The sequence below is a fragment of the Equus asinus genome, chromosome 12 (assembly GCF_041296235.1).
Source record: "Equus asinus isolate D_3611 breed Donkey chromosome 12, EquAss-T2T_v2, whole genome shotgun sequence".
Classification (NCBI taxonomy): Eukaryota; Metazoa; Chordata; class Mammalia; order Perissodactyla; family Equidae; genus Equus; species Equus asinus.
The window spans coordinates 65,904,703-65,919,935 of record NC_091801.1 but is presented as its reverse complement, the minus strand read 5'-3'; the positions used below and the strand labels follow the sequence as shown (position 1 = coordinate 65,919,935).

The 15,233-nt window shown below is 42.3% G+C and overlaps 1 protein-coding gene across 1 annotated transcript in view; it reads left to right on the top strand.

Annotated features, from left to right (window-relative positions):
* The window catches only part of SNTB1 (syntrophin beta 1), a 226,486-nt gene that overhangs the window by 181,209 nt on the left and 30,044 nt on the right, over positions 1-15,233 (top strand). The window contains exon 5 of the mRNA XM_044743794.2: positions 10,614-10,753. Coding sequence (XP_044599729.1) covers positions 10,614-10,753 — 140 coding nt within the window. The remainder of the gene's footprint in view (positions 1-10,613; positions 10,754-15,233) is intronic.

Below are 15,233 nucleotides of genomic sequence, written 5' to 3'. Positions count from 1 at the left end.
TCGCAGGCCTCTGAGCTCTTTAAACAGCGTTGGTCAGATGCAGTTCACCGTGCTTACTGGGGGCCGACAACACCTACGTATGACTACATTTGTTCACATTTCAGCCAGAATCTATTGAACACCCCCTACATCCCAGGTATTATGTAGGTACCATGCATTCCTAGATAAAATATGGAATTGCGAGTACATGAAGGACAAGCATCCCACACAAGATGAGAATTTCCAGAGGCTTATTTTTGAAAAGTTAGAAGGAATAATTAAGGGGGTAAGAATGGGTAGCATATTAGGGGCAGAGGATCAGTATGGAGACCTTTGTCATTTGTGAGAGTATGCTTCAAGCGCTTTGAAAGTCTCTAAATCTTGAAGCCACTGTATAAAAATTTTCTCCAATAAACTTCAGTTTTCCAAGAAAGATCACTAACTAACATCTTTCTCCGTCCCTTTACTTGTATCACCTGCACTAGAAGTCCACATTTTTGGTATCCACTTTTCACATAGAGACAAAAGTGGGGTTCCTTTAGGAGAGCCACCAGCTAGGCCACTGCGAGTGAAACACACACGTATACACACACATATACACACACACACGAGTTTTGAGGCTGGAGGCTGCTTATAGCCTGTCCCTAAATAGCTAATACCCACTGTCATACCTCAGCCTTCAGTTAATTCAGGTCACACTTGCATTTCAGCACAGTTTTGAGGAACGTGAGGGACACGTTGAAACCCTGTATGTTAGATCTGTGAATGCGTTTGCAGTGATTGTGTTTATGTGTGTTGTGTATTTCTCAACAGGTAAATGCTTACTATTTAATTGCAAACTGGCAGTCTGTGGGCCATGTCTTACTTGCGGGTGCATTTTCACTGGAAGATTTGGCAATGCTGTGCCCACAATCCTTCCTGGTAATGGCAGACTAGTCCTTAAAAGAAGCTACCCAATTCATGGAATGTGGGTTGTTTTTTCTTATATCTGGTCTTCTGTAATCTCTGAATTTGTGACTCCTTGTCAAGAAGATTCTGTGGTTAGTATAGCAATTATAAAGTTGCTGAAAGCATGTGTTTTGTATCCAGTGTTTTCTAAGCCACAAGCTGGAGGGTCCAACTTCTTATTGTTTCAAATATCTAGAAAAGTTTGGTAGTTACAAAAATCCAAATGCTATTTCATAATCTCCTGTATTCATTTGCTATACATTGCTAAGCATTTGATATATGATTGATTTAAAACTGCACAGCACGTTAAGCTGGATTTCACTATCTTAGAATTTGAAAACATATTTACTGGGATGAACACCACCAGCAAAGAACAGGGTTTGCTAAAATAAAAACATGCAAATTAAATTTATAGTATAATGGAATGCTTCACCTCCTTTAGAGAACAAACTGTGTTTCATTTACTCACCCTTCAACTGTGCAATGAAGAGTAAACATAAGTGACTAATTTTGTCCCAGCTATTCGTTATAAATAGAAATATCCCTTAGCGGGACAACTCGTTAAGGGTTATGAATCATTTACACCTTAGTCTGGAATTACTTTAATCAGATGTGAGACTTGGGGAATAAAGAGCTTTGGTTATTCGGAGGGGGAATTTGAACTAAAATCTGGACTAAACAGATGTCTGGCCTGAGTGAAACTCCATAGGCTAGGTGGTGGGAAAAAGGGGCAAAAAGGAAGGACCACAGGGAAGACATAGCCTGCTGCACAGTTGCACAGAGCTGGGCCCATGCACTTGAGCTGGCGGGAGACATTGCAGCTGAGTTCCCAGCTGTCTCCCCTTCAGCCTTTCCCTTAAACAATAGAAATGTATTGCCTCACAGTTCTGGAGGCCAGAAGCCCAAGGTTCGGGCATTGGCATGGTTGGTGCCTTCTGAAGGCTGTGAGGGAGAATCTGCTCCAAGCTTCTCTCCTAGCTTCTGGCAGCTTGCTGACAATCTTAGGTGTTCCATGACTTGTAGATGCATTGCCCCGATCTCTGCCTTCATGTGCACATGGCCTTCTCCTTGTGCGTATGTCTGTGTCCAACTTTCCCCTTTTGTGATCATACCTGTCATATTGGATTCGAGTCCACCATATTCCAGTATGGCCTCATCTTAACTAATTACATCTGCAATGACCATAATTCCAATATGGTCACAACATTCTGAGGTACTAGGAGTTGAGACTTCCACATATGAATTTGGGGGAGGAAGAGATACAATATAACCCCTAACAATTATCCCAGGGAAGGCTCTCATTACAGGTTTACGCCCCCAGCCTTATCCTCCCTTGATAAAGTGAATTCTTTTCTGTCACGTATATTTTTAAGCTATCAGATTTAAGTGACTCAGAATCTAATATATCATGTTCTTTCTAAACTCTTCTCTCCCAACTGCCCCTTCTAACCTACTACTATTTTTAAGAGATCCAAACATATAGTAAATCCCAAACAATCCTGACCTTACTCAATTCTGATATTGTATAATTTAGGCAAGGCATGGAGTTGAAATTTTCCTTTGGATTTTTCTCTGAGAAGGTTGAGCTGAGCAAACAAGTAAACAAGATGAAAGGGAATGTTTACAGGTTTAAAAGAATAAACACTCTCTGTGAAGCCCGCTAAGAATTCATTTTCATACAAACAGCAGGTCTCCATTTCAAACAGCTGGTGTTTTGAAGTGGTCCAAAGGAAGTGGCCATGTCCTGGGGGGAAACCCAGGATGTTCCTAGTTGAGCCAAGGCACCAAGGGAGGCGACAAATAAATCTTTTGACTCTAAACAGAATGGTTGGTGAAAGAGCCTTGTAGGAGTCGAGGATCACTAATGATAAGGGACCGATAGCGTGGGCAGGTGTAGATCCTGAAAGTTGGGTGAGGGAGGTCAAAACAGTTAATGGTCATGGAGCCAGGGCTTCTCTGGAAGGAAGGAGAGACTAAGTTGTCCAGTAGTAAAAACTAGTGTAGGCAGAGAAGAAAGAAGGCAGAATTATTCAAAGTGGGCATGGCAAGGGGGACACACAGCAGAATCCAGTTTGAGGTCTAAGTTCATGGCCAGGATTTGTCCCAGAATGCTGAGTGGTGGGGGGTTCATGGTAGCATTTGGGTAATGTTACTACTCACCCCTTCTCCTTTCTGGGGTCCCCAACAGAGAGCTAGAGGGAATGATATACTAATGGGAAACAAGAAAAAAGGCACGTTTATTAATAGCTGAGCAAGTGCCCAATAAACCCTCATGCCAAACTCTGATAAATGTCGAATTATATAGAACATGGCCGAAGTGGTGCATCTCGCCTCCTGTGGCCACTCTTGAAGCTAGGATGCTTGGGTATGGAAACGAGCCCATGATGTGGACCAAAATGGCCAGTCTAACCTGGGATCAGTCTAACGTGTGCTCTCACCATGTAGGTGTAGGAATTCGGAGTGACTGGGTAGGGACACAATGCCTGCTACTAAAAGATGCCCAGTGACAGTTCCTAGGTCTCAACAAGTCGAGTAATAGCATCTCTTTCCTTGGAGAGGGAGTTAACTAGATTGAGGTGGGCAAAAGGGCAGAAAGGAGGGTGGGATGGCCCTGCTCCCTCCTGTCGTAGGGCATAGAGGGGGCTCCAACAAGGCTGTCATTCTGCTTTTCAAAAGGCAGAGAAGGACATAAAGTGGAAAGCCATTCCAAACTTAACAAGGCACAGGCTCAGGTGGATGGATCTGGTTCTTCCAATTTCTTAGTCCAACTTGTTTATGTTTAGCCTGAACTCACAGCAAAACAGAGATGCGGAGTGATCCAAGCAGAACCCAAGAATCTTTTTAAAGCAAGAAGAGACCTTGGAATCACTCCCTGGAATGTGTGTTAGAATGTCGTCATTTTGAAGAACTGTCTCATTAGCAGTAAGCAAATGAGGCAAAACAATCGAAAGGCCAGTTTCATGAGGTCAAAATGCTCCGTGCGGCAACGCGGGCTAGGCCTTCACGTGCCTTCTGCCTCCTCTTTCCACGAGGCCATATGAGGAGAGATTTAAAACCCTGGCTGTACACTTATCTCCTTGGGTATGCGTGATCGGCCCTGAGGTTGGCTTCATTATGCAATTCAGGGACCAAGGACTTACTTTTAATACAGCCATCAAAGGCCTCTGTTAGAGTATATTAGCACTTGACCTTCTGCATACTCAGTAAATAAGATATCTTTCAAAAAATCTCCTCCATGTCTGCAAGGGTTCAAAAGGAAAAAAGAAAACTGGAAAATGGACTGAAAATGTAGTGGTTTCTGGCCATTTTCTTACAATTAATTTCTTGTCTCCATCCTATCCCCCAAAATTCAAAATTTGGGACCTCAGAATGTGACCTGATTTGGCAATAGGGTTTTGGCAAATGTAATTAGTTGAGTTCATATTAGAATAGAAGGGGCTCTAAATCCAATGACGGGTGCGCTTACAAGGCCGTATGAAGACACACAGAAAGAAGTCCGTGTGACAACTGAAGCAGAGACTGGAGTGATACAGGTTCAAGCCGTGGAACCAAGGAAGGCTGGTAGCTACCAGAAGCTAGGAAGAGGCAAGGAAGGATGCTCCCCTAGAGCCTTTACTGGGAGCCTGGTCCTGCCGACACCTGAGGGGCTTTATCTACAACCCAAGCCCCAAAGTCTCACCCTCCTAACTCGTGTGCTGACTCTGATGAGCGTTCCCATTATAAACCCGGAACTGGGGCTTTATTACATATGGCTTACAGAGGTCAAGAGCCAGGTTCAGAATTTGGTAGGAGGGAGTGGCCTTGAAAGTGGGGACTGCTGCTGCTGGTTATTGGGAGAGTCGGCATCTAAAAATGGTACCCTCTTGAAGTGTCCCACAGTCAGACCGTATTTTTCATTCCATGTTTTTCACTCTTTCTCGAACGTTTTACATCCTCTTGACATCCATCCAACAGCATGGATCACTCAATCTGCTCCCCCCTTTACGCCACTCTTCAATTCAACCTGTGATCCAGATGCCAAACAATGTGGGAATTGTGTGAGAGGAGAGAAATTAGTCCTGTGGAGCTGAGGCTCCCACACAGCCCTGTTCTGCACCTGCTTTTTCCAGCCTTCTTTCCCTCTCTCCTTGGCCTTCTCTTTCTTTCTATTCTCCTTTGCATCCAGGTGTAGATGTCCTGTCTGGCTCCCCATCGCTGCCTCTTGAGTGTTTCGGGGCCAGCTAGAAGAGAGTTGCGGGTTGAGCGGGACTCGCTTAGCACATCCTGGTGTTCCCTGTGACCTCATTTAAACTCCTGCTTCTTCTTCTCTCAGTAAAGTGGGGGTGATCTTTATCTGCCTCTCCGAGAGCTGGTGGAGGGATTAATTATATGTTTGTAAAGCATGTGGAATTTGATAACTGCCAATTAGTATTACCCTGGTATCTTGTTCTTTTTTCTAAATACCTAGCAACCTGAAGTGAAAAGACTTAAATTAAAAAGTTATTGAGATAACCACAATCTCCGAAACAAAAGTTGTGATTGACCTTCATCCTTGGGAACTTTTCCCTCTGCACTCAGTCGCTCCCCTTACATCTAGACCTTTCTTCTTCAGCTGCATAGCTGGCAGAGTGTACTTGAGGCGGGGGATGGGGGTAGTTTAACATTTCCAGCATCTGCCATATGGGAAGTGCTTTTTATACAGTCTCTCATTTAATTCTCATAAAATATGCATAGGAGGCCATTATCAGCATGTCACACATCAGTGAACAAGTGCTAGTAGCAGTTAAGTAATCTGTTCACATCCCTCAAGTGGCAAGATTTTGAAGAAGCAGCCAGATTTTGAAGACATTGCTGTTTGGCTCTGAAGACTATGAGCTCTTCCAGCTGCCCTCTGCTCAGGTTTTTTTCTATTAGTGCCGTCTAGTCAATTCTGATGCCTAGCAGCCCTGTGGACAGCAGAGTGGAACCCTGCCTAGGTCTTTTTGCGCCAAGCTCTCCCCTTCTGGCAGGATGTCAGACCATGTCCCACTGCTATTCATAGGATTTTCATGGTCAATTTTTTCAGAAGTGGGTGGCCAGGTCCTTCTTCCTGGTCTGTCTTGGTTTGGAAGCTCCACTGAAACCTGTCCACCATGGGTGACCCTGCTGGTATTTGACATACCAATGGCATAACTTGCAGCAACACGCAGCCACCACACAGTATGACAACTGACAGATGGATGGTGTCGCTCCCTGAGAGAGAAACAAACCCAGGCGAGTTGGTGAGGAGCCCCAAATCTTAACCACTAGACCACCAGGGCTGGCTTTTGTGCTCAAGTACAAGGAGAAAAATAAGTATGTTGCGAAGAGTGAGTTGGCATGAGGGGAGAAAAAGAGACCCACAGGTTGTTTTATGCTCTGTGAACAGAGTCCACTGAACAAACAGGGAGATTTAAAGCAAGAGTCCTAGTCACTGAAGCAGCTCCAGCCTAGTAGCAGTGAGTTTTAAAATGAAAAGATGATCCGATTTTGAAGTTGGAAAGGCTGTTAGCAATAATTTAGTTTCACCCCATCCTTTGACAGATGAGGACATTAGACCCATAAAGGCATGTGATTCATGCCCAAGTTCACTCAGATCTTTAATTTGATATTCACTTACTCTTACCTTAATACAGTAGTAAGAATAGCTAGTATTTTTAAGGTTTGCTTGCTTCCCGTATGCAAGACACATTCCTAAACTCTCATGTGTATTAATTCCTTTAATCCTTGCAACTCTGCCTAAGAGGCAACAGTATCATTATCTTCTTTGGAAAATACTTTAAAAAAAAGGCACTGAAAAGTTTTGGTAAAACTGTCTCTTTGAAAGGAATCTGCAGATTCTGGGTCTCTTAGAGGCACTGAGGTCAGCAGTTTTCAAACTGTAATGCAATGGTTTCTAGGAACCCCACTCAGGTGTGGGTGGTGGTAGGAAAAGACAGAAAGTCTGGGATCCCAACCAGCCTGTAACCTCATGCAAACCCTCTTTCAATTGTTTTACATTGTGTGCTATGACTTGTGATTTAATCTGATCAGAGGGTCCTATGAATTTTAAAAGTCTGAAAGCCACGAAACTACATGACTTACAAAACCTGTCTCAAATCAAGGATTCAATTACTCCATTTACCTCAATCCTTTTTTCTAAATTGAGATATAATTGACGTATGGCGCTGCATAAGTTGAAAGTGTACAGCGTATTGATTTCATACATTTATAGCTACCTCCCTCAATTGTTACCAGTGACTTCTTTCCACTCTCTCTGAAATTCTTCTTGCCATTTTGTAAGCCTTTTCTCTCATGCTCTGCGGAAGCGACTATGGGGACAGTCTTCAGCTCGCCACAGTTGTGCTTTAGAATAATTTTAGAATTGAAGGTCTGTTTTCCCGTTTTCCTCCCTTCGCCTTCTTCGTTAGAAACAGGATCAGTTCTTGAGAAACTGCCTGCTCCAGTGCCCCGTGGCGGGAAGCTGGGATTGAGACCGAATCCTGAGTCATCTGTTTCAGGCGTCACGTTCTAATAAAATGTGGATACGACCTCAGAGCTGTTGCATTAACATTGGAGAATCTTTGGGGGCTGGGAGATTTGGATTTGTAATGGAAGTTGTCACTCGAACAGCAGCACCAGTACGTGAGCCTGAAGAAAGGTGTTCTTGAAAGCCTTTGTGACGTGAAGCTACAGAACACAAAGTATGGTTTGAAAAATCTGCTCTTGCGCCAGCCCTGGTGGCCTAGTGGTTAAGTTCGGTGTGCTCCACTTCGGCAGCCTGGGTTCAGTTCCTGAGTGCAGACCTACACCACTCGTCTGTCAGTGGCCATGCTCTGGTGGTGGCTCACATACAAAAAGAGGAAGATTGGCAATGGATGCTAACTAAGGGCAAATCTTAGTCAGGAAAAAAAAAAAAAAACACTATTTTTCAACATGAAATTTTTCTCCTTGGAAAGTTGGTTGTCCTCCTAAGCAGACTTCTACCTTCAAGCATTCATATAGTGTTAAAAGCAAGCTCTGCACACAGGAATGGTGGAAGTGCCCACTCTGAGTATTCTCACAGCAGAGTTAGCATATCCACACAGGGGTCTTTAATAAACCACAAAATGTGTCGGGGCTTTGGAATTCTTCATACCTATCTGTACCACTTGACATGTCGGGGGTGGAGTATGATTCCACCAGAGAAAAGTTTTCATTTTACTGTTGGTATTTACTGTTGAGGTTTCTTTTGCACACTTAATATTGTTTTTGAAGAATGATGCTTAGTTGTGTTCACATTTAAATGACTGGTTCCAGTCAAAGTTAATGGAGCAGATCCGACTAGGTAAGTAAGATAGGCACTTTGGGAGGATCATTTTGTAGCTTCTCCAGGCCTAGTTAATGAGCTGGAAAAGTAATTTACTAGGTTTAATGTACAGACCGAAAACAATTTATTCCAAGCCCCCCCCCCCCCAACACTTTATGCCTTGAGACCATAGCTTATTCACCTTCTAGGGTCTGGTACATTGCCTTCTCTAACAATCCATTTTGATCTCTTGAAGAGACTCTTGTTCTATTGGAAAAAGTGATAGGCTAAAGCTAGATTTTTTTATGTACATAAAATGCATAGAGGAAGAAATATGCAGTCATTTGCAGGCAGTCATTTACATTCTAGTATAAATGGCTTCACAGGGAATTTCTTCCTTCTAGAAAGGGAGTTTTTATTTGTAATCATTGGAAGTGGGGTGTTAAAAAATAGAGCTGATCATTATACAATGAATTCTTCCTGTTAAAACTTTGGAGAGGATGGAAGGAGAATGTATTGAAATTGTCAGCATCAAATATATTCTTGGCTTGCATTATAATTTTTCCCAGGGAAAATCATCCCCTAGTCGTATTGTTGCCATTTCCAAAGAATACCTTTTTTGACAAGTTTAAAAATTGGTGAGTCTGCCACAATTTTCCCACCTTAAGTTTCACTGAGGGCCTTACCATCTGCTGGGTACCATGTTAAGCATGTTATATGCCCTGTCCCGTTTAATCTCCACTGTAGCATTATGAGGTATGTGCTACTTAACAAGCTCTAAATGATGTTTATGGTGCCCCATGCTGAGCATTTTAACTCAATTAATCTTTACAAAAATTATCTGATATAGGTATTGTTATTTCCCTATTTTACAGATACAAAAACTGGGATATAAAGAGGTTAGCTGACTTGCCCAGGATCCCACAGCTAGTAAATTGTGGAACTGGGATTGAGCTCAGGCATTCTGTCTCCAGAGTCAGCACTCTTAACCGCTGTTGGATACGATGTTGTCCTTATCAGGGAGGACGTGGAAGCACAGAGAATAATAAGTTGCCCAAATTCACACAGGCAATAAATAATGGAGGAGAGACTCCGACTCAGGCAGTCTCTAAAACTATGTAACCTACAAAACACCACCCTTATACCATCCTGTACATCTTCTCTACTCTGATCACTTATTCCTAAAGCCACACATACTTGCTTCTAACTTCAATGCAGATTTCACTGTGGCACTTCAGAAAAGGTAATGATAAGAATAGAAAGAAAAGAAATTAGCTGTATCGTTTATTTAGCTACTGTCTAGTTTACTTTAATTCTGAATAGATTTTGGAGAGTCGCTCATTATGAGAGGGTTGAATCTTCATTGAATGAATTACCAATGTCAAAGGCAATCTTAACTTCGTCTAGAACAGTGCTTCTTAATCTTTAATGAGCATATGTATCACCTGAAGATCTCGTTAAAATGCAGATTCTGATTCAATAGGTCCAGGATGGTCCTGAGACTTTGCATCTCTAGCAAGCTCCCAGGTAGTGTGACGCTACTGGAACACGATCCGTGCTTTGAAGAACGAGGCTAGAGCATTGAGTTTTATGCTCCAAACTGAGCATAAAGACTCATCCTAGGGCCCAGAGTCTGGATTGGAAAGAGGGCATCTTCATAGATGGAAGACCATTTAGAGCATTTGGGAGGATCAGTCCTGGGTAGAGGGGGGTAGCTCATGAGATAAGATCTGAGCTACATAGATGCTCAGGATTGGAACAGACCTTAAAGGTCATCTGGTCCAATCATCCAACTCATGTTTAAATCCTCTTGTATCCCTGCCAGGTAATCTCAGCCCTTGAGTTAAAGAATTATCTGCCATGAATGTTGGAACTAGACATTCAATAAAACAAGAGAATTCCAGGATGGTACCTGAATCACAGAAATAATCGAAGAGAGAAAGACTGGCGGAAGAGGCTGTGATGTGTCTCGTATCTGTCCAGACAGACATTTGCCTCCATAATACGTTCTCAGAGCCTTTGGGTATTTATTCAAAAGCTTTAAAACCTTACCATTTCATAATAGAAACAAAGACGCTCCACGAGGGAACCAGCCGGGAGTGCTTATTCCCCCAAGCATCTGCATCCCACTATGAAATAAAGATCTCAGTGCTGACTGGCAGATGAGAAACAGTGACAGATGTTTGGCAGCTGGGCTGCTTCTTGGCTATGCTCACTGTACATACCAGAGCCCTTGAGAAAACGTATTTTCAAGGATCAGGAATCATGTGACTATGATTGGTTTGTTTCCATTTTGACTTTGCAACCTGAACCAAGAGACCCTCCTGTTGTTGGGTCTGCCGATTGCAGGGGAAGCAGCTTCTCCTTTCCAGTCACGGTCTTCTCAGGCTGTTGTTTGACAGTCCTCTGCTTTCTGTTTCAGGTGCCCGGGGAGAGCGAGAAACAGTGGAAGCCAGCTCTGGTTGTCCTGACTGAGAAGGACCTTTTAATCTATGACAGCATGCCGCGGAGGAAGGAAGCCTGGTTCAGCCCAGTTCACTCCTACCCACTTCTTGCCACCAGGTAGCCACGGCCTTGTATTTGGGTAGGATGTGTTTGCAGTTTGAAATTATTGTAATCAATTACAATTATTTTAACACATTCTGTTACTACTTTCTGTTAGAATAGTGGTTGAGAGCTCCTCAAGAGTATAGCCACACATTTTTAGCCAGAGAGATTAATTATCATTTATGGCCAAACATGGGGCAACACAGAGACAAAGAATAAACTGCTTATTTCTCATGAAGGAAAGTGACATCCATGAGACAGTCCCAGCCTGGTCTTCTTCCCCGGTCTCCATCCCCTTCCTTTGAGATGAACTATACACATGTGTTTACAATCTTGAAGTTCAGGTAGAATCCTCAAGCAAGGGTCTTCACTTGGTGGCACAAAGAATGTCATGTGGGAATGTCCCACTGTGCTTTTTAAAGCTCGCTCAGCACAAAAGACCCCATAACCAGGTCTTCCTCGGTTGTGTGATGCTTCCTGTGGACGTGGGGCTACCAGGGTCTGTCTGTTTCTTAGGACCTTTGGTGCACCTTTATTGTTCATGTGAAATATTATCTTACTGTGTCATATGCTTACCCCCTTCTTTGTAAAGCTGTATCCTGAGCACAAAAGGGAATCAAACCTGAAATTTGCCTTCAAGGAGCTGACAACTCCCAGACCTGGCTTCTGTTGCCAGCTCTTTCTGTGTGTGCTTTATGATAGTGGGCACAGTTTTCATTATTTCTGTGTCTCTGTTTCTTTACCCAGAAGCTAGGCATGCTAGTGTCATATTTGTGGCCTCCCTGGCATAGTGCCTGGCAATATTGGGTCCTTAAAGGTCCGTTGAATGAGTTAGTGAACAATGTGGGACAAACTCTGGAAGGAGTTTGGTTCAACAGACAGAGCATAGTGGACCGAGGTCTGGGGCTTCTGTTCTGAGTAAAAGATAGACAGAAACAAGATGGGTTCTCCATTCTGGAGGGACTGAGGTGCCAACCAGCTTATAGTCAAGGCTCAGGTGTAGGGAAAAGAATGAGACCTAGGGGCCACCCGGTAGCATAGTGGTTAAGTTTGCACACCCCACTTCAGTGGCCCAGGGTTTGCCGGTTTGAATCCTGGGCACAGACCTAAACACCACTCATTAAGCCATGCTGTAGCAGCATTCTATGTTCAAAATCCAGGAAGATTGGTACAGATCTTAGCTCAGCAAAAATCTTCCTCAAGCAAAAAGAGGAAGAGTGGCAACAGATGTTAGCTCAGGGCCAATCTTCCTCACCAAAAAAAAAAGAGAGAGAATAAGACCTAGTAGCAGTGCAAGAGGCAATACAAAATTAAAATGGTAACAGTGAGTAGAATGGAAACTCACTAAAATCCCTCCTCCACTTAGCAAGGCCGGCCGGGTGGCACAGTGGTTAAGTTCACACTCTCTGCTTCAGTGGCCAGGGTTTGCCAGTTTGGATCCTGGGTGCAGATATACACACCACTTATTAAGCCATGCTGTGGCAGGCATCCCGCATACAAAGTAAAGGAAGATGGGCACAGATGTTAGCTTTGGGGCCAATCTTCCTAAGCAAAAAAAGAGGAGGATTGGTGGCAGATGTTAGCTCAGGGCTAATCTTCCTCAAAAAAAAAAATCCCTCCTCCACTTTGGTGGATTATGGAGAACAGCAATGGTGACCTGAAGATGGCAATTATTGGCCCCTGAAGTGAATAGAAGAAGCCTTCAGGCTTAAGAGGCTAGAAACCAGGCCTAGGTTACTTTAAAAAATAAATAAACTAAAATTTAATTTGGAGTCTCTATGTCTCAAACCTTTGGCAGGATAGCTATTAAAGTACTATTGATGTTTACAATAAAACTTCAATAATCAGAACCCAAACATCCTAAAATGTTCCTCTGAAGATTCAGGCTATGCCTTTGGATCCATTCAAATTCAGCCCCATCTCCATCACTTCCTGCAGAGTCCTCATCCATGGGCACTGATGTTCAGATTCTGAGACATTCCTACAACTGAAACCAAAGAAAGATTAGACCACATCACATTTCAGTTACTAAGAAGAGAAATTGGACTTATGCCTCTTGGAATGATTTCCAGGAACAAAAGTTTAAATAAGGTAGAGTTTCTAGGTAACTCTCAGGCAACGTAAAAATAAAACCCTAGAACAGTGCTTTCCCCTCACAGTTTCTGAGCATTCTGACTCATGGAGCCTGCTTTTTCATGCATGCGTATGTGCATTCATTCATTCAGGATTTTAAAAATTCATTTCCTCACTTGCACTAGCCACATTTCAGGTACTCAGCAGTTGTAGCCAGTGGCTACCATTTTGGACCGCACAGATCTAGAACACTTGCATCCTCAGAGAAAGTTCTATTGGACAGCACCACCCTAGAGCATAAATGACTACCTTAGAATTTGTCCCAATTTGGGCAAGTGACTGGATTTGCACACTCCCACAGCAGTCCCCCAAAAGCTCATGCTGGGGAGATCTCGTTAAGACGGTGGCGTAGGCAGACTCTGAACTCATCTCCTCCCACAAACACAACCAGGTTACAACTATTTTTGGAAAAATTACCCTGGATAGAAAACTGAAAACTAGATAAAAAGAACCCCCACAGCAATGGACAGTCCTGACTAAGGCAGAAGAGGCAGAAATTCCTTCTGGAGAGAAAAAAAGCCCCCTTCAGGAGCAGCAGGGAAGAACTACTAAAACACCCAGAGAAAAACAGTAACAAAACGGCAATAAATACATTTTTATCAATAGCTACATTAAATGTCAATGGACTAAATGCTCTAATCAAAAGGCATAGGGTGGCCAATTGGATAAAAAAACAAGGCCCATATATCTGTTGCATCCAAGAGACACATTTCAGACTTAAAGACACTCACAAACTGAAAGTGAAAGGATGGAAAGAGATATTCCATGAAAATGGCAAAGAAAAGAGAGCAAGGATAGCAATACTTACATCAGACAAAATAGACTTTAAAACAAAAACTGTAAGAAGAGACAAGGGCACTACATAATGACAAGGAGAACAATTCAGCAAGAAGATAAAACACTTGTAAGTATCTATGCACCCAATATAGGAGACTCTAAATATATAAAGCAATTATTAACAGACATAAAAGGAGAAATAGACAGTAACACAATAATAGTAGGGGGCTTTAACACTCCACTTACACCGATGGATAGATCATCCAAACAGAAGATCAATAAGGAAACACTGGCCTTAAATGACATATTTGACCAGATGGACCTAGTAGATATATACAGAACATTTCATCCCAAAACCACAGAATACAGCAAATATCATTCTCAACAGAGAAAAACTGAAAGCTATCCCTCTAACAACAGGGACCAGACAAGGATGCCCACTTTCACCACTCTTATTTAACATAGTATTGGAAGTCCTAGCCAGAGCAATCAGGCAAGAAAAAAAAATAAAAGGGATCCAAATTGGAAAAGAAGAAGTGAAACTGTCACTCTTTGCAGATGACATGATTTTATATCTAGAAAACCCTAAAGAATCCACTAAAAAACTTTTAGAAATAATAAATGAATACAGTTAAGTCACAGGATACAAAATCAACATGCAAAAATAAGTTGCATTTCTATACACTAACAATGAAGTAGCAGAAAGAGAAATTAAGAATACAATCACATTTACAATTGCAACAAAAAGAATAAAATACCTAGGAATAAACTTAACCAAAGAGGTGAAAGATCTGTACACCAAAAACTATAAAACATTGTTGAAAGAAATTGAGGAAGACACAAAGAAATGGAAAGATATTCCATGCTCTTGGATGGGAATAATTAACCTAGTTAAAATGTCCATACTTCCTAAAGCAATTTACAGATTCAATGCAATCCCTATCAAAGTTCCAACAACATTTTTCACAGAAATAGAACAAAGAATCCTAAAATTTATATGGAACAAGAAAAGACCCCGAATAGCCAAAGGATTCCCTGAGAAAAAAGAACAAAGCTGGAGGTATCACACTCCCTGATTTCAAAATATACTACAAAGCTATAGTAATCAAAACAGCATGGTACTGGCACAAAAACAGACACACAGATCAATGGAACAGAACCGAGAGCCAAGAAATAAATCCACACATTTATGGACAGCTGATATTCGACAAGGGAGCCAAGAGCATACAATGGAGAAAGGAGAGTCTCTTTAATAAATGGTGTTGGGAAAACTGGACAGCCACAGGTAAAAGAATGAAAGTAGACCATTATCTTACACCATGCACAAAAATCAACTCAAAATGGATTAAAGACTTGAATGTAAGACCCGAAACCATGAAACTTCTAGAACAAAACATAGGCAATACGTTCTTTGACATTGGTCTTAGCAGCATATTTTGAAGTACCAAGTCTGACCTGGCAAGGGAAACAAAAGAAAACCTGAACAAATAGGACTACATCAAACTAAAAAGCTTCTGCACAGCAAGGAAACCATCAACAAAATGAAAAGACAACGTAACAATTGGGAGAATATATTTGCAAACCA